Genomic DNA, 18,401 nt, shown 5'->3' with positions numbered 1-18,401 from the left:
CTATAGGTAGAACAACAATATGAACTAACCAGTACCCCCCAGAGCTCGTGTCTCTAGCTGCATATGTAGCAGAAGATGGCCTAGTCGGCCATCACTGGGAAGAGAGGCCCCTTGGTCTTGCAAACTTTATATGCCCCAGTACAGGGGAATGCCAGGGCCAAGAAGTGGGAGGGGGTGGGTAGGGGAGCAGGGCCGAAGGAGGGTATAGGGGAATTTCAGGGTAGCATTTGAAATGTAAATGAAGAAAATATCTAATAAAAAAATTTAAAAATTAAATAAATGTGAACCCAGGTCTTCCTGCATTCACTTTCCAAGGCTGAGATCACAGGTGTGTAAAACCACGCCTGACAAGAATTCTTATACATTTTTAAGGAGCTCCGAGCACCCCAGAATTAGATTACAAAATCATCCTCACAGTTCAGATTTGTGTTCTTGTGAAAGTTTGGCAGCTCTGCTACCTTATGGTCAGTGTTTCCAAATTCTTGGCAACTTATTCAGTAAGAGCCCTTGGCTCACAGGCAAAGGAAGCCACACAGCTTTATCGTTAGTGTGGGAGACGCTCAAAACTGACAGTGGTCCAGGTGGGCCCGAGTACTCCAAGGGCGCAGCGGTGGCTCGAGGCTGCTTTTTTCGGGGTTCAAGAGAAGAAGGAGCTGGTTCCTGAGGGGCCTGGTTTAAGTGGTTCTGTGTTTGGTGGTTGGCTTTATACATTCATTCCTACTGTGCCTGCCCCTTCCCTCCACGCAGTCTCCCTTTCTTTGCCCCACTGCATACACACCCCCAAACCAGTGCAGGCTAGATTAAACCCTTCTCCCCTTCCTACCTGAACAGGGTGAGGGATGTATTTGAATAGGAGCTGTCTGGATTTGATTGTTACCTAGGGGCAGGGACATTTACATTCTTGCTCAGATGTGGGAGTGGTGTAGCCTGGTGCAGGTGTGAGCTCTAGGAGCGCTGAGGTTTCTAGCTGCATTGTTTGTGAATGTGCCTATAATATGTGCATATACATAGGTGCATAGTAAGTGCAGTCGAAGGAAGGAATTATTAAATTTATTGAATTATTTAAAAACTATTTATTTATTTATTTATTTATTTAGGGTTTTTTGAGACAGGGTTTCTCTGTGAAGCCCTGGCTGCCCTGGAACTCACCCTGTAGACCAGAAATCTGCCTGCCTCTGCCTCCCAAGTGCTAGGATTAAAGACATGCGCCACCACTGCCCGGCAAACTATTGAATTATTAAAGGGGTTGGAGTGTGCATAATTCCAAACCAAATAGGGTCCCAGGATATCAAACTGTCTCTTGTGTTTGCTTGCTTCATGGCCCCAGCAGTGGGCCTCATTAAAGCTGAGTACAGTGCTCTGCCAGATAAACAGCTTGAGGCCAACCTATCCCAGTCCCTACCTGTCACATCACTTAACTCTGGCACCTTCCTGGATCCTGGAGCATTTAATTTACATAGGGCGTTGACCCAAAGGAGGTTTCAGAAAACACATTTAAACACCCTGGAGAGATAGCAGAATCAATCAGGAGACAGCCCCGGCAGGCAGCAGAGCTATCCTTGGTAGAAAAGGATATTCTGGAAGATGGTAAGTCACCAATTTGGGAATTTGGTTTTGAGAGGATGAGGCAAGATGAATGAGGGCAGAGGGGTGCCAGTCTTGTGAAGACTGAGTCCCGGAGCAGGGGCGATAGTTTATCTCCATTTACAAATGAAGAAACTGAGGCAAAGAGAGACACACAGATACTGATCAGTGACTAGGGTCCAAACCTGGAACTCTTCTGACTCTAAAGCAGTGTGACTCTCACTGGGACCCAGTGCCCCTTTAGGACACTTTAGGGAGGGTAGGGAGAAACCTGATGGAGAGAGTGCTAGCGGGCCCTGGGGTAGAGGGACCACTGGGCTCACAGGCAGCTGGGTCGGCCTAGGGAAGGAAGAGAAGCTGAGATCTTCAGAGCAGGCTGCAGCTAACAACCAGCAGCAGAGCTGGCCCCGGGAGAACTGAGCGAGCATGTAACAACAGAGCATGTAACAACAGAGCATGTAACAACAGAGCATGTAACAACAGAGCATGTAACAACAGAGCATGTAACAAGCTGCCAATGTTGTTACATGGTGGTGGGGGCTGGGGAATACCTTCCTCGGCCCTCTCTTAAGAGGAAAGGTCTTGAATTCCAAAACAGAATGGTGGGTCTTCTGGCCTCCTGAGTCCCTAGTCAGGACCCTGAGGTCTTTGGTGAACTTGGGTTGGGGCCAGCAGCCTTCACCACAATTCTCATTCCTTACCTTGTATGCTGTTTCCTTCTGGTAGGTTCTACAGCTGTCACCTCCTACAGACTGGGGAAGATAAAGGCTTGAGGTCACTTGCTGGCTAAGCCTCAGAAACCTGGTGGTCTTCTGATCCTTTCAGAAGGACTGTGAAACTAGATTGGGCCTGCCTCTACGAGGGACCCTAAGTTCTGTGTGGCTGGGATTCTAGTTCCTTGGTGGCCATGCCCTAACAGGGTCCCTGGCCCTAACTGGGTACTGTCACACCAGGCGAATGTCAGCCAACTGATATCTCTCCATTTCCCCCATGCAGATCATCCCCTTTACTGGACTAATCCAAGGAGGGCTGCAGGAGGGACTTCAGGTGACCCTCCAGGGGACTACCAAGAGTTTTGCACAAAGGTATGTGGATGGCATTGGTGTTGATCTCCAGTCTCAGCAACTGTGGAGCTGCAGGGTATGGAGGGCTGGCGCTGCCCGTACCTGCCATCTTAGCACCATTGACAGACTCACTAGACTGAGCATCCTGGTCCCAGGGAGCTCACAGTCTGAGGAGGGAAGTGGTAAGAACAGCAAGCCACAAGACGCACTTGACACTGTGACACGGTGTTGCAAAGAGAGAAGGTCCTTTAGTTCCCACTGCAGCTTTATCTAATTTTCTTTTTAGGTGTGTGTGTGTGTGTGTGTGTGTACATGGGTGCAGGTGCCCGAGGAGGTCAGAAGAGGTCAGATCCTCCTGGAGCTGGAGTTACAGATAGTTAGGAGCTGCCTGATCTGGATGCAGAAAGCTGAGCTGGGGAAGAGCAGGAAGCATTCTTAGCCTTTGCACAGTCTCTCGGCTCTATCTGTCCAGGTGTCTCTATCAGTTTTTGAGTCCTAGGAAATATTTTAAAGTTTCTGTCAAGGGCAACCCCAGGGATGGAGATGCAGCTCAGTTAGTGGAGTGCTTGCTGAGCACACACAAAGCCCTGGGCTAGACCTCAGCGCTACATAAACTGGGTATGGTGGTGTGTGCCTGTAATCCAAGCATGGGAGTGCTTGGTACTGGAAGATCAGAAGTTAAAAGTCACAGAGTCAGGTGGATCTCTGAATTCAAGGCCAGCCTGGTCTACATAGTATGTTCCTACTTACTATATAGCAAGACCCTATCTTGAAAACAAAACAGAAAAAGTTCAAAGTTGGAGCTGGCGAGATGGCCCTGTGGTTAAGAGCACTGACTGCTTTTCCAAAGGTCCTGAGTTCAAATCCCAGCAACTACATGGTGGCTTACAACCATCCATAATGAGATCTGACGCCCTCTTTTGGTGTGTCTGAAGACAGCTACTGTGTACTTACATAGGACAATAAATAAATCTTAAAGATTAAAAAAAAAAAGTTCAAAGTCAACCTCAGCTATATAAGGAGTTTGAGGCTAGCCTGGGGTACATGGTCTATCTTCAAAAGGAAAAGTAAGCTGCCGATAGGTCTATCAGCTCAACTCCGAGGAAGGCTGAGGCAGGAGGATCTAAGATTCAAGGCCTTCCTGGGCTACTGAATAAGTTTAAGGATAGCCTAGGCAACTTATTAAGACTCTTTCTCAAAATAAAAAATAAAAAGAGGGCCAGGGCACTGGAGCACCCGGGAGTGTTCTCAAGGGCTGTAGAAGGCCTGGGTTTCCTGTAGCCTGATTAGCCTCTGCTGTTGTGTATACAGCTTTCATCTGTTTTGGGTGGGTCTATGTGGTAGCTGCCAACTAAAGAGTCAGCCCATCTCCTATGAGAGTCACAGCTGTTCGTCCCAAACACAACAGCCCATCATGGCCTTAAATGGGACAATGGGAAGACTTCCTGAGTCTCCTTCATGTCACTCCAACTATTTGGTTTCTGGCTAGCTTTTCCCACCTTTGCTGTCTTACTGGGTAGTCACAGCCATGTTGGCTACCAGGCCTGTGTGAGATCCCTGCAGTGCAGTAGGGGATTGTCCTATGACCTCCCAGCTGGAGATCCAGGACCCACACGGGGAAAGCTCCACTCCAGCGTTTGCTACAGACTGCCTTCTCCCTCCCAAAGCTGGTGCCCTCCCTTGGAGCTTAGGAGAGATCCCCTTCTCAGGCAGAAGTACATCCCTGGGAATTTTAAAAGCAGTGGTATCTGATGCAAGACAAATAAAGGGGCTAGGGATATAGCTGGGTTGGTAGAATGCTTGCCTAACAAGCAAGTCCTAGGCTCAAACCATAGGACAGGGGTAGAGGGTGGGGTTCAGGCAGCAGGACAGGGACCAAAAACCAAAACAGATAATCATAATATCAGACCCAGAGGACAGGTGGATTAGGAATTTAAATTCATTATCAGCTACACATCAAGTTTGAGACCAGGCTGGGGTACACGAGACCTGTCTCAAAAAAGAACTAAGGCTTCAGTGTTGTGATTCTGTGTCTGCTCAAACCTCCCAAACATATGACCAGCTGGGACAGGCCCTGCCTTAGGGCCACAGTAGCTCCTTATATGTCCTAATGTCTAAGGTCTCAGCCATTGAGGGCCTGGTCATCATCCTGCTGCTTAGACTGTTCCAGAAGGCACCTTCCAACAGAAAACTCGAACAGGCTTTCCCATGTGAGAGGAGCTGATGGGATGTGTGTCAGGGGCTGCCTCTGAGTGTGGCACAGTGCGGGGTACGCGGAGTGGGGTGCAGGTGACAAAGCTCTGTGTGAGGGCTATGGAGCCCAGAGTGAGTAGAGAGGCCGGCAGCAATCACTTTAGTTCAGGCCCCTGGATTGTGAGGCCCCTGGGAGGAGAGTCTCAAACCTGAACTTGGATCTTGAATCCAAGCTGGCAATGACCTGGAGAGGCGGGGCAAACTCCAAATTCGCTCCTTTGGTGAAGTTTTGAGCTCCTGCCAGTCCTGAAGTTTTGTGATTTTTAACCCGCTCCTCTTGGAGCCCCAGCTGTACTTCAAAAGTGACCGTGGGGAAGGGGCTTCCTCCCAGGAAAGTGACAAGAATGGGAATTTTCCACTGTTGGTAAAAGGGGAACTTACAAAGTTAGTGTGGGTCAAGGGTCATATGGAGGAGACACTGGAGCCCAGGTTAGAGCTCTAACCCTGACTTCCGTACCTATGTCTCTCAACATAGCACAACAGCGCTCTGTGAGGACCAAGCTTAGGAGTGAAGGCTTCTCATGGCTGGAGAACAATTTCACATGATTTTTGAACTGGTTCTTTTTTTCTTTTGTAAATTATTACATGTATGTGTGTGTGTTTGTGCTCACTCTTGCCACGGCATATGTGTGATATCAGAGGACAACTTTCAGGAGTCAGTTATTCCCCGGCACCGTGAGGATCCCAGGGATTGAACCTAGGTGTCGGGCTTGGCTGTAGGTGTCTTTACCTGCTGAGCCATCTCAAGTGTCCTGAATTTGTCCATTGCTTTCCCCATTGAGCAGGTCACAGGTTGCTTTCAGCAGTCAGTGCTCACCTCCAGACACTGTCCCCTTATGCAAAGGACTTTCCTGGGAGACATTTCTCTTTAATAATTTTTTTAAATTTTATTTTATGGATATGAGTGTTTTGCCTGCATGTATGTCTGAATGTTACATGTGAGCCTGTTGCCCATGAAGATCAGAAGAGGCCCTTGGATCCCCCGGGGACTGGAGTAACAGGTGGCTGTGAGCCACGCTGTGGGGGTAGGAGGCAAAAGAGATCCTCCTCTGCAAGAGCCACAAGGTGCTCTTAACCTCTGAGCCTCTCTGCAGCCCCCAGTGGGCAATATTCTTAATGTTCATCTTTGATATCAGTTCCATCAAGCTCACATCCGTGTGCATGAGTTACAGTGTGCTTGCAGGAACATGAGCACTCAGGTGATGTGACTACACCCCTGAAGGAAAACACTCCTTGCTTCTCCCATTAACTGCCTGAAAATTCGCAGGGAAGGGTCACGTGTGGAGAGCCTCTCCTCCCTCCAGACGGAGTACTGTCTGACGCAGTCTTGAGTGGGCCTTGTAGCTAACCGTAGCTGCTCTGAGTTCAGAAGTACCATGGCCAGGTCACACCTGGAAGAGAAGTGTTCCACGGCGCTCACGCCCTCCCTGGGCATCATTCACTCAGTCTTCCTGTCCTCTCTCCTGGGCTACTCTCTGAATTTTGGAGGGGTGATAGAGATGGCCCATTTATGTCTATGTTTTCCATTATTTGGGGTTTTTTTTACTACTTATGCCCACGTGTAGCTGTCACATTTTCAGCAAAAGAAGCTTACCTTGACTGAATCTGACAGCAGCATTGTTAGTAAGTGAATAATTAATTTAATTAATAAAAATATAATAGACATGGATATAGAGGCATCTCTATGCGCACATTTGTACCCACTCAGCAAAACAATAGTGTTAGCTTCCCCACTAGGACCTACCTAATTCCTTCCGCTGCGGGCTTTTGTCCAGCTTTACAGTCAACTCCCACCAAGGGATAGCCTCGAATCCAAGCAGAAAGTAGTGGCCGCCATCATAACAGACTTGCTGCGATTGGCCAGTGGCGCATCTTGCCTGGCCAGACGGTGGTTGTATTACTTTGCCTCTATTGCTGTGATAAAGCACTTGGACCAGAAGCAACTAGGCCAGGCAAGGGTTCATTTAGCGCATAGGTTACATCATTAAAAGAAGCCAAGACAGGAAGTGATGCAGAGAACCATGGAGGAATGGCTGCTTACTGGCCAGCTTGCACCATCCACAGTGGGCTGGGCCCTCCTCCGTTAATCAGCAACCAAGAAACACCCCAAAGACACGCTCTAGTCCTGGGGGAATCCTTGGAGGCAGTTCACCAGTTTTCCCTTCCCAGATGTGTCAACAACGAAAACCAACTATGACAATGGAGTTGCACAACAGTGCACAGCTGAGCGAGGCAGCCGATGGCAGATGACACCTCTCCCCCAGAGGGATGCTTAGCACTGCATGCCAGCTGCTGACTGCCAAGAGCGAGCCCAGTTCTAGCTGTCTGTGGCGAAAGACACATCGTTTTTGTTGTTTTTCTTACTAACTGTCTACTTTACTTTTTAAGAAAGGAGCACGGGAAGAGCAAAATGCGGTCACTGTACAAAATGTATTAGGTCTGAATCCGATGACCTCAAACTGTGCTAACGCCCCAGGCAGTCGGAGGCGCTTCGGGCCCACTGGCGGCAAGCCACGCCCTAGGATGCTCTTTTTTTTTTTTTTCTCTCTCTCTCTGCCTTAGGATTGTGGTGAACTTTCAGAACAGCTTCAATGGAAATGACATTGCCTTCCACTTCAATCCCCGGTTTGAGGAAGGAGGGTATGTGGTTTGCAACACGAAGCAGAACGGACAGTGGGGGCCTGAGGAGAGAAAGATGCAGATGCCCTTCCAGAAGGGGATGCCCTTTGAACTTTGCTTCCTGGTGCAGAGGTCAGAGTTCAAGGTGAGTGGGGGGGATCCCTCCCCCAACCAGCTCCCTGGGCAAACCACCACATTGAAACAGCCACATTCAATGAGATCAGGTCTCAGCCAAGCCACTACACAGATGTGACCTTTGCTCTCTGCCTTACAGACTCCAGCCTGTAATCTGCAGAGGCACCTCTTGCTTTTATTATTCCTTAGAAAATAAGACCTCAATCTGTCACCATGTTGCTTTGAGGCTCCATATGTCTTAAAAACAAAACCAACCACCACCACCAACAAACCCTGAAACCCTTGTCTTCCCAGTCCCTTCCTACTTTTATGTCTCCCCCACCCCCATTCGCCCACTGGGTTTTATTACAGTTGCTTTTGCATGCATGGGTGTGGAGTTGTTTTCTGGGGCTTAGCATGACTACACTGCTGAAAGGATATGACTTCCCTTTCCCCAGCGAACAACTGTCAAAGGCAAGGTGGGGCCTCTTGTGCAGACAGCCTCACTTGGCCCAAAATCCAAGCTAACTCCTCACCTGCCAGTCCCAGTAACATCTGCTTTCTATGGTGCTGGGAGTCACACCTAGCCTCCTGCATACGAGGCAAGTGCTCTGCCACTGAGCTACACAACCCCCACCCCCACCCCCACCCCGTCTTAACTTGCATCAGTTGAAATACATTGTTCAAAGTTTTCTTCAGGTTTGGCTAAAGGCAGAGTGTCCCTACAGGCTAGGCACTGTCCCTGGGCCGGGGTGAGCGGGACACTGAGGTCCTTGTGCTCTACAAGCACAACCTGAGCTTGTTTTTCTTCTGTTGCTCATAAGCATCCTATACACATGTAACTATTACCCCAGGTGAGGGCTGGGATGTAGTTCTCTTAGTAGAATCCCTTCCCAGCATGCACAGAGCTCTGGATTTGATCATGGTACTGCATAAACTAGGCCTAGTGGTACATGTCTCTTATCCCAGCATTTGGGTAATGGAAACAAAAAGATCAAGGAGTTAAGGGTCATCCTTAGCTACATAGCAAGTTTGAAGCTAGCCTGGGCTACAGGAGACCCTGTTTTAACAACTTAAAAACAAAATTAACTGACACGAACCAAGTTTGAAAAGATAAACCTAGGGGCTGGAGAGATGGCTCAGTGGTTAAGAGCACTGACTGCTCTTGCAGAGGCTGAGTTCCCTGCACCTACACGGCAGTCCACAACCATCTGTAAGTCCAGTTCTAAGGGATTCAACATCCTCTTATGGTACAACAGGCATGCATGTGGTGCACATACATACATGCATGAAAAACACTTATACACATGAAGTAAAGTAACTCTAAAAGTATTCTAAAAAGCAACTGTAAGCCTGGACTAAGTAAGTGAACGCCCACAGGAAACAGGAGCCCAGAGGATAATGGGTCTGAGTGCAGTGGCTCACACACTCTGTCCTTGGCAGGCATTGCAGGTGATGTTCCTGCCTTGAAGAGCTGGATGTAAGATGCAGATCCTTATTTCTGAAAGGAAAGCTTGGGTGTGGCCTGGCCTGGCCCTCCTCCCACAGTGATTCTCTTCCCTCAGGTGATGGTGAACAAGAAATTCTTTGTGCAGTACCAACACCGCGTACCCTACCACCTTGTGGACACCATCGCTGTCTCCGGCTGCTTGAAGCTGTCCTTTATCACCTTCCAGGTCAGGAAAGGTTGGCACCTGTCCCAGGGTTAGAGGACAGTGACCAGTCGGGCTTGTGCCCACTCAGTGGGGCACCAGCAAGCATCTTCCCCAGGTAGCTCTGGAGCTGCCCTGGTTTGCCGATTCGGTGTCTGTCTGCCTGATGTCTGTCTCTCTGTCCCTTTTGGCATTGATTTCTCTGGGATGAACAATCTACCTTGGTGAAGATGCCAAAGCGTTTCCTTGTCTTCAGCTGTCTAGTGCATGACCAGGAAATTCTAAAAGGGAACCAAATGGAATCCAAATCAGGGGGCACAGTGTGGCCCAGCCTGGGTCTGTTTGACTGCTGTATTAAAAACAAACAAACAAAACCAAAATCAAACCAAACACCAACCAACCAACAAACCAACAAAAACCCAAAAAAACTTTTGTGTGTGTGTATGTGGTTTTTTTTGTTGTTGTTGTTTTGCTTTCTTTTGTTTTGTTTTGTTTTCTTTTCTTTTCTTTTAGTGTGTGGCAAAATCTCACTTTGTAACCCAGGCTGGCCTCTAATTTATGATTCTTCTGCTTCTGCCTCTTGAGTACTGGGATAACAGATATATGGGACCAGGCTCAGCTCTGAAAACAAATTATTTATTTTGTGACAGCGTCTGATGAACTTTTGCCAATCCTCCTGTCTCAGTTTCTCTCTCCAGTGTTGTGATTATAGATGCGTAACACCAGGCCTAGTTCTGATATTTTAGCTCAGGCTGGCCTTGAAAACTGTGTAGCCCAGATTGGCTCTACAGTGTCATCTTCCTGCTTCCAGCCTCTTTAATGCTTGAGATTACAGACCACATTCATCTGTGTTTAAACAGAGCAATTGAGACAGAGTTTTTCTATGCAGTCCTGACTCTTTTGGGAACTGGCTATGTAGAGACCAGACTGGCCTTGAATTCTCAGGGTTCCTCCTGCCTCTGCCTTCTGAGTGCTGGGATTAAAGGTGTGCACCACTGCTACCCGGCTTGTTTTAGAATTTTTGATGTGTTGCTAAGATCTGAAAGTCCAGCTGGGCAGAGTCTCGGGTCTGCGATTCCGAAGGCAGAGGAGTTAGGAGTTCAAGGCCATCCTCTTCCTCTCCTACGTAGTGAGTTTAAGACTAGCCTGGGCTACATGAGACTCCGTCACAAAAATACCAAATACTGTAAATAAGTAAATAAATAAATTAATATCTAGAGATTCTGCGGGGGAAACTGGCCCCTTTTCCTCTGGCCTCATCCTCACAGCTGCTGATTCTTGACCCTTCCTGCAGGAGCAGAAGCAGGACAGAGGGAGGAAAGGGGCACCCTGACCTTGCTCACGCCAACCTAACCCTTTCCTGGTGTCATTCCTCTGGGTCCGGAGCCAGCCCTTGCTTTTTGCCTGCCCTTGCTTTGGCAATGCCTCCTGTTTCTGTCACCCAGACATGCTTTTGTTTTAACAGAACTCTGCAGCCCCTGTCCAGCCTGTCTTCTCCACAGTGCAGTTCTCTCAGCCAGTCCAGTTCCCACGGACCCCTAAGGGGCGCAAACAGAAAGTGAGTTAAGTGTTCGGCCTGGAGACTCAAAGAGATAGAGCCTAGAGGCAGGTCCAACCAACAAGCTAGCCAGGGGCCTTCAGACCCCATCAAACCAAGCCAGGGTCCTCTGCATTCACCAGCTGCCCAGAATTGTGTCCCTCCTGGCTCTGTTCTTCTAAGTGCCCCTCTCTCTCCCTAAAGCCACTCGTGGGTCTAGCCTGTGGTAACTCCTCACATGTGTCAGCTGGGATGGTTCCTTTCACCACTGCACAGTGACCTCACCCACCCACATTCTGCCTCACACTCGCCCACTGTAAAATCCTTTAGGGTTAGGGCCAAAAGTCTTTCTGAACAGAGCGCGAAGCCTGGAGGATGCCTATAATCTTCGTACTTTGGGGGAAGAACCAGGAAGGATCAGAAGTTCAAAATCACCTTCAGCTTGAACCATGTGAGACCCTGTCTAAACCAAACCAAACCAAACCAAACCAAACCAAACCAAACCAAACCAGACAAAACAAAAACTAAGCGATAAATAAACACAAGCTCAAATTCTCCCATAAGGCACAACAGAGCACTGTCTAGTCTGGCTTCAGCTTACTTCCCACCTCCGCTCAGTCACATCACCTCCGAGGTTCACTCAAAGCCCTCGCTGGCCAGCTCTCTTTTGCACAGGCTAACCCATCTGTTCACCTCGCCCCTGGCAAACTAACAATTACACTATAATTCTTTGTTTAAATAACACTCAAGAGTTTTCTCTGGCCCACCTTATGTTATGGTGGACTTGTCACTTGTCTGTGCTGTGTGGGACACAACATCCTTTGCATGTGCACCTTCTTCAAGTTACCCACCTTCTCCATGCCCAGGAATCCTGGAAGACTGGCACCAGGGCTTGTTTGTTCATTTATGTATTTCCAGCTCCTTACTTGGTGCTGGCACGCAATAGGGACTCAGAACATGGATTTTTTTTTTTTTTTGAATAGTCAGGGAGAACAGGAAGCTAAAAATGGAGGGAGGGATATACGCTGGGATGGCGGTGGTGGGATGTGGGTAGGGAGGTAAGGCCAGCAGCTCTGTGGTCACTCAGGCAGTTGCGGTTCATGATGGCCTGAAATGTCACCTGCCTTCTGCCATACCAACTCTAGGTCTGGCAGGGGATCTGGAAGCCATTGCAGGGTAGCCCAACATTGACCCTGGCCTGGGACGTGGTAGATGCAATGTGACTTAGCTGGGTTCCCTTGGGATCTTCTTACTCAGTGCCAGGGCCAGCCAGGGCAAGTTGCTTAACCTTTCTGAGCCTCGGACCTCAGCAGGGGGATGGGAGTCAAGGACGCTGGTCTCCTTGGAAAGCACTGAAGCTCTGCGCTCAGCACCCAACAAAGCTAAATGCTAACCAAGTGGGGATCTGGGAGTGTGGCTCTCACCTCGCCATGTGGCCAGGCGGGTTGAATCCTCTCTCAGGGGACCAGGTACCCCCTCTGCATCCTTGCGAGGGTGAGAATTTAAGGGCTGTGCGGCAGGCTCAGGAAGGAGGTGATGCTGACCACCAGGACAACGCCTGACCTTTGAGGTCACCTCTCACCCCGTGTGATCCCAGAGATAACCACCTTTCCCCTCCCTTGATCCTTTTCAGACTCAGGACTTTCGTCCTGCCCACCAGGCACCCGTGGTAAGTCCTCTGCTCGTGTGTGTGTGTGTGTGTGTGTGTGTGTGTGTGTGTATGTTTAGAACCATAAGGCTCCAGCATCCCTCATAAGGGCAGACAAGACAACACACACTCCTTACCCACCAGGCCTCAGGGATATTGGTGGGAGGGGGCTGCAGGTGTGCTTGGCTGGCTCTGATCAAATAGAGAGAACAATGCTGGGGGTGAATTCTGTTGGTGGAGTAGAGTGTTTGAGTAGCGCACACAAATCCCTGAGTTTATCCTCAGCATCCCTTAACAATACATGGTGGTGGCGCACAGCTGGATTCCGAGCACTGGCAAGGCTGGTGGGCAGAACTCTAGTCATAATCTATCTTCCACTCCCCAGCCCTAGTGTATATGGGTGTCTGGGAGGGACTGTGGTGAAAGACCTGCCTGATTACAGTCCAAGCTTCAGGCTTACGGATGGATATAATGCAGCACCCTCTGGTGGCAGATAGTAGTTCTTGTAACGGTGAGAACCCATTTCTTTTTTTTCCCAGGCTCAAACTACCATCCATATGGTTCACAGCACCCCTGGACAGATGTTCTCTGTAAGTCTAAAATTTTTGGTTACCTCACAGACCTACCACTTTCCTTTAGTCAAAAGCATAATTCCCTAGAGTCACAAAGTTGGAACCAAAGTACTTAGGACAGACATGGAGAAAGCTGGGGCTGGGCCCTCTGCTAAGAAGAACAGCCCAAACTCTCCTTGGGACAATAGACACTCAGAAACAGTCTTTATAGGAATATAACTGGCAGGCACTCTGGTTCTCCAGTTGCCCAGGCTGGAGTGTGGTGGCCCCAGACCCTAGCTTGCTAACTAAGCTCAAACCCCCACCGAGTCACTACTGACAGCCAGTCTATCTGTCCTTCCCCTAGCACAGTGCAGGTGGGAGACCCTGAGTTGATGGGGATGCATGGGAAGTGGCTAAAAGACAAGGGACCATCGTGGGCTCCAGGAAAAAGGCCAGGAAGTTCTGTGTCTGCTGGTGTGACAGAGAAGAGGGATAGGAGGCTTCAAGGGCTGGCTGTTGAAGGTCCCTTGGAGTGTGTGTCACTCGTGTGTCTCTTCCACAGACTCCTGGAATCCCTCCTATGGTGTACCCCACCCCAGCCTATGTAAGTGGTTTCCTGTGGAGCTCTGGAGCTTTGGCTCATGTTGGGCAGGGTGAGAGGTGAAGGGCTTTGTGGGAGAGTTCTCTGACTTACATGATCAGTGAAGGTTCCTGCACCCAGGTAAACAGTTCAAGTATCTATCAGTAGACAGTTGGAAAAGAGCTTTCAACTTTAAAATGGCCCCTTCAGCAGGAGCAAATTGTAGACCTGCCTTAGACACCATGACCAAGGCACCTTACAGAAGGAAGCGTTTAATTTGGGGCTTACAAGCTCATGACCATCACAGCAGGGAACCTGGCAGCAAAGAGGCAGGCACAGCACCGGAGCAGTAGCTGAGAGCTCACATTTTGTAGGAGGCCGGGGTTGTTGAGGAGTAGAGGAGGCTGGGAATGGTACAGGTCATTTGAAACCTCAAAGCTTAAACCCCAGCAACACATTTTCTCCAACAAGACCACACCTCTCAATCCTTCACAAACAGTTCCATCAACAGGGGACCAACTATTTAAATATATGAGCCTCTGGGTGGTGGTGGGAGGGGCATTCTCATTAAACCCCAACACCCCAAAGACATTTGTGCCCCAACAATATTCCTCCTCGTTATAGTTGAAATGTATTTTGGGAAACACTGGAAGGGTTCTTTTATTTTGACACTTAATGAGTCAAGTAAAGGAAACTGGATGCCTTCCAGAAGATGCAGGACTCATGGGCCAGGCTTTAGAGTCCTTAGACACTGTGTCCCCTGCTGTTGCTGCAGCCCAGCTGAAGATACTCTGTTCTCACCCTCCCTACAGACCATACCTTTCTACACCCCCATCCCAAATGGGCTTTACCCGTCCAAGTCCATCATGATATCAGGCAATGTCTTGCCAGATGCTACGAGGTAAGACAACCCCCAGGGCTCCCACAACAGAGGCTTCCAGGGTTGTTCTGGTCAGCGTGGCTCTGAGCCACCTGGGATGATGGGTAGGGGCTGAGCCCAGAGCTCAGTAGCTAAACGGGGTCTCTGTGAACTGTCCATTCCAGGTTCCATATCAACCTTCGCTGTGGAGGTGACATTGCTTTCCACCTGAACCCCCGTTTCAATGAGAATGCTGTTGTCCGAAACACTCAGATCAACAACTCCTGGGGGCAGGAAGAGCGAAGTCTGCTTGGGAGGATGCCCTTCAGTCGAGGCCAGAGCTTCTTGGTAAGATGCTAGGGTGCAAGAGGAGGATGCAGGGGTCTGTGATGGGATACAGGCCGATGCCTGGGATGTGAGGGCTGCATCCCAAAGGAGAGAAAATGCTGTACAAATTGATATTATTTCATGAGTACTGCCCCTGCTGAAGTAAAGGTTTGTATCTGCTATGCCCACTTCCCCCAGATCTGGGGACTGACAGACAGCCTTAGGCTAGGCAAGAACAGTAGCCTGGGTTTGTTTGCTTGTTTGTTTGTTTGTTTGTTTGTTTGTGGCAGGGACTCACTTTAGCCCAGGCTTACCTACAACTCATTCTGTAAGGTGTCTGCCCTTGAGCTCAGGTGATCCATCTACCTTGCTAAGATTACAGGCCTGAACCACCACACCCATTTCCCAGCCCTGCCTCCTCCTCCTCCTCCTCCTCTTCCTCCTCTTCCTCCTCCATACTAGTAAGTCATGGCTGTCCTTTTTTTTTTTAAAGATTGATTTATTTATTATATGTAAGTACACGGTAGCTGTCTTCAAACATGCCAGAAGAGGGCATCAGATCTCATTACAGATGGTTGTGAGCCACCATGTGGTTGCTGGGATTTGAACTCAAGATCTTCAGAAGAACAGTCAGTGCTCTTAACTGCTGAGCCATCTCACCAGTCCCTTTTTCTTCTTCCTTTTCTTCCTTCCTTCTTTTTTCTTTCCTTCTCTTTTTAGACAGGGTCTTAAGAGGGTTAGTCTTGAACCCACTGCAGAGGGGCAGATAAACTCACAAAGATGGGTCACTTGCATGAGGTCACACAGCCAGTTTTGTGCCAATCACAGCCAAGAGTGAACTGCCATTCGCTCGTTGGCTTATGCAGTCATGTGTTACCAAGGAGGAAGAGCTGGCATTGAGCTGCGGCTGGAAGCCTGATACCCCAAGTAGGCCTTATCCACCCTGGTTAAGACATCAAATTACCTAGTGAGCTTAAATGAGAAAAATCAATGCTGAGACCCTGCCCCTGGGCCAATGTGCAGCCATCATTTGGAACTGTAATGACAACACTCTTTGCCACGAGACTTAGAGCATGGGGCTCTAGGTCATAAAGCAAGCTTGCATTTCGCTACTGTTATTGAGACACATACATAGCCCAGGCTTGTCTCACACTTACTTCATATTCAAGGCTGGCCTTGAACTCCTGATCCTCCTGCCTCTCAAATGCTGTAATTAATTACAGACATGTAGCACGCTTGGCTTTTTTTTTTTTTTTAAATTTATGAGTGTTTTTCAGCATGGATGTATACCATGTGCATGCATGCCTGAGGCCCTCAGAAGTCAGAAGAAGGCATCAGATCCCCTGGAGCTAGAGTTACAGACAGTTGTGAGCTGCCATGTGGGTGCTAGGAAATGAACCCAGGTCCTCTGCAAGAGCAGCCAGTGCTCTTAGCTGCTAAGCCATCTCTCCAGCCCTCTGAGCTTGGATTTTAGTTTAGTGACAACACAGACCTAATAAATAAAACAGAATCTCATAGAGTAAAAGGGTGGGGCGTGACGGGGTCTGCGGCACACTTTGGATAGATAGTGCTCACATCCAGCATGAGGTGAGTGTTAGCCTGGTCCTCACACAGTGCGAGATGAGTGTTAGCGGTGGCCCTGGGTCACAAAGCTTTAACTTGGTTGTGTCAGTTGTCTCGTTGAAAATGACTTGGTGGAGACCAGGCCCGGAACACTGGAGACAGAGGTAGCCCAAGCCAACTCCTGTCACTAGTGGCTCAGGGTTCATATGGAGAGTGAGATTGGGGTGGGGACATGGTCTGGGTAGATGGTTGGGGGGAATGGGTGGGAGTCAGGAGGTGAGAGAGGCATGGAAGGTCGTGGGAGGGGATGGGCCTGTACTCTTCTCTCTCTGAATGGTGGGAAATCAATCATGCAAATAAGCTTGGGAACAGCTTCCACGAATGTACAAGGCCAAGAGAATGCTGTTGTTTAGTGGAAGGCAGACCCTTCAGGCTGTCTAGAGGCCAGGATTGGGGCTTGCTTCTAAGGAAGGAGAGAGGCTGGGGGAAGAAGACACAATCCTGGGTTCTCAAAACGCCCTGTTGTGGTGTCTCTGCCCAGGTGTGGATCTTATGTGAAGGTCACTGCTTCAAGGTGGCTGTGAATGGTCAACACATGTGTGAATACTACCACCGCCTGAAGAACTTGCACGATATCAACACTCTAGAAGTGGCGGGTGATATCCAGCTGACCCACGTGCAGACATAAGCAAGCTCTCTGGCCTAGGGATAAGGGCTGGGGCACCCTGCCTATGTCTTGTCATCTCTCCCCTGTCTCAGCCCTGGCACCATCAAAAGAGATCATCACTTACAGGAATTCCAGGAAGGTGAAATTCCCAATTGACTCCCCTGCACAAAGGGGGTGTCCTGGGCTGTGTGGCACATGGCTGTCAGTCCATAGTCTGAGCCATTGCCCCCAAGCTAGCTACATACTGAGGGAAGTGACCCTCCTGGGTTTGCTCGGATCTCTGATCTTTCCCCCCTCTGTGGCTCTTTTCCTTCACCCCTTCATCCCACTGGCCTTCAACTGACCCACAATGTCTTGCCCAGTATCCATAAAATAAAGAAATAATATTGCTTGTCTACACACACATGTGAGATGGCTGGGTTATTGAACAGGCCTAGAGACATTCTAGAACCTACCAAAGGGAATGGTAGGAGACAGGTCTGTGCCCTGTGTATAGGGGTCCCTCCTCCCAAACCCCACAAGGTGCAAACTGGGGCCCAGGGTCTCTGACAAGAATGCCAGCCTCAGTGCAAACCAGGGAGCAACCTCATGCTCTAAGATGGAGGAGGTGCTGGGCAGAGGCTGTGGGAGCCCTGGCAGCTTGTGTTGGGTGGGAGGAGAGGTAATGGGGTCAGGAGGAGCTGGCCTGCTGTGAGCTCCCTAGCAGAAGGGTCTGGGGTGGGGACCTGCCATTAGGGACCCTGAATGATGCTAACTCCTTGAGGCTCCCCTCCCTCAGGAACCAGGGTGGGGACTTCAGATCATCAGCTTCAGCAACACCTGGGAGCTGGTCAGAAATGCAGCAGCCCACCTGGCATCCTGAGGCAGGAGGATGGCAAGTTCAAGATCAGCTTGGAATACACAATGTGATCTTGTCTCACAAAACAGAAGTGAAAGAAAAAGCAGCATTGGGTCCTTCCCAGACCTACTAAGCCAGAGTGTGTGTACATCTGTGGGGTGTGTGTGTGTGTGTATGTGGTATATATGGTGTGTGTGTGTGTGTACATCTGTGGTGTGTGTGTGTGTGTGTGTGCATCTGTGGTGTGTGTGTGTGTGTGCATCTGTGGTGTGTGTGTGCATCTGTGGTGTGTGTGTGTGTGTGTGTGTGTACATCTGTGGTGTGTGTACATCTGTGGTGTGTGTGTGTGTGTGTGTGGTATATATGGTGTGTATGTGTGTGTGGTATATGAATATATAGGTATGTGATGTGTACATATATGTGATATATGTGGTATGTATGTATGTATGTATGTATGTGTATATGGTGTGTATGTGTGTGGTGTGTATGTGTACAGTTTGTATGTATGTGTGGTGTGTATGTATGGGTATATGTGTTGAGGC

At 49.2% G+C, this 18,401-nt stretch overlaps 1 protein-coding gene across 2 annotated transcripts in view; it reads left to right on the top strand.

The window, feature by feature from the left end:
- The window catches only part of Lgals9 (galectin 9), a 22,855-nt gene extending 5,433 nt beyond the window's left edge, over nt 1-17,422 (top strand). The window contains exons 2-11 of one of the 2 annotated variants that reach the window (XM_021177629.2): nt 2,581-2,669; nt 7,464-7,665; nt 9,200-9,310; nt 10,752-10,844; nt 12,457-12,492; nt 13,011-13,061; nt 13,588-13,629; nt 14,418-14,506; nt 14,650-14,812; nt 16,896-17,422. In XM_021177629.2, coding sequence (XP_021033288.1) covers nt 2,581-2,669; nt 7,464-7,665; nt 9,200-9,310; nt 10,752-10,844; nt 12,457-12,492; nt 13,011-13,061; nt 13,588-13,629; nt 14,418-14,506; nt 14,650-14,812; nt 16,896-17,042 — 1,023 coding nt within the window. In that variant the 3' untranslated portion in view covers nt 17,043-17,422. The remainder of the gene's footprint in view (nt 1-2,580; nt 2,670-7,463; nt 7,666-9,199; nt 9,311-10,751; nt 10,845-12,456; nt 12,493-13,010; nt 13,062-13,587; nt 13,630-14,417; nt 14,507-14,649; nt 14,813-16,895) is intronic. The other variant, XM_021177630.2, reaches the window with a different exon arrangement.
- The last annotated feature ends 979 nt before the right edge of the window (nt 17,423-18,401 follow it).

Source organism: Mus caroli, chromosome 11, assembly GCF_900094665.2.
Source record: "Mus caroli chromosome 11, CAROLI_EIJ_v1.1, whole genome shotgun sequence".
NCBI classification, from domain to species: Eukaryota; Metazoa; Chordata; class Mammalia; order Rodentia; family Muridae; genus Mus; species Mus caroli.
This window is presented reverse-complemented; position numbering and strand designations above follow the sequence as displayed.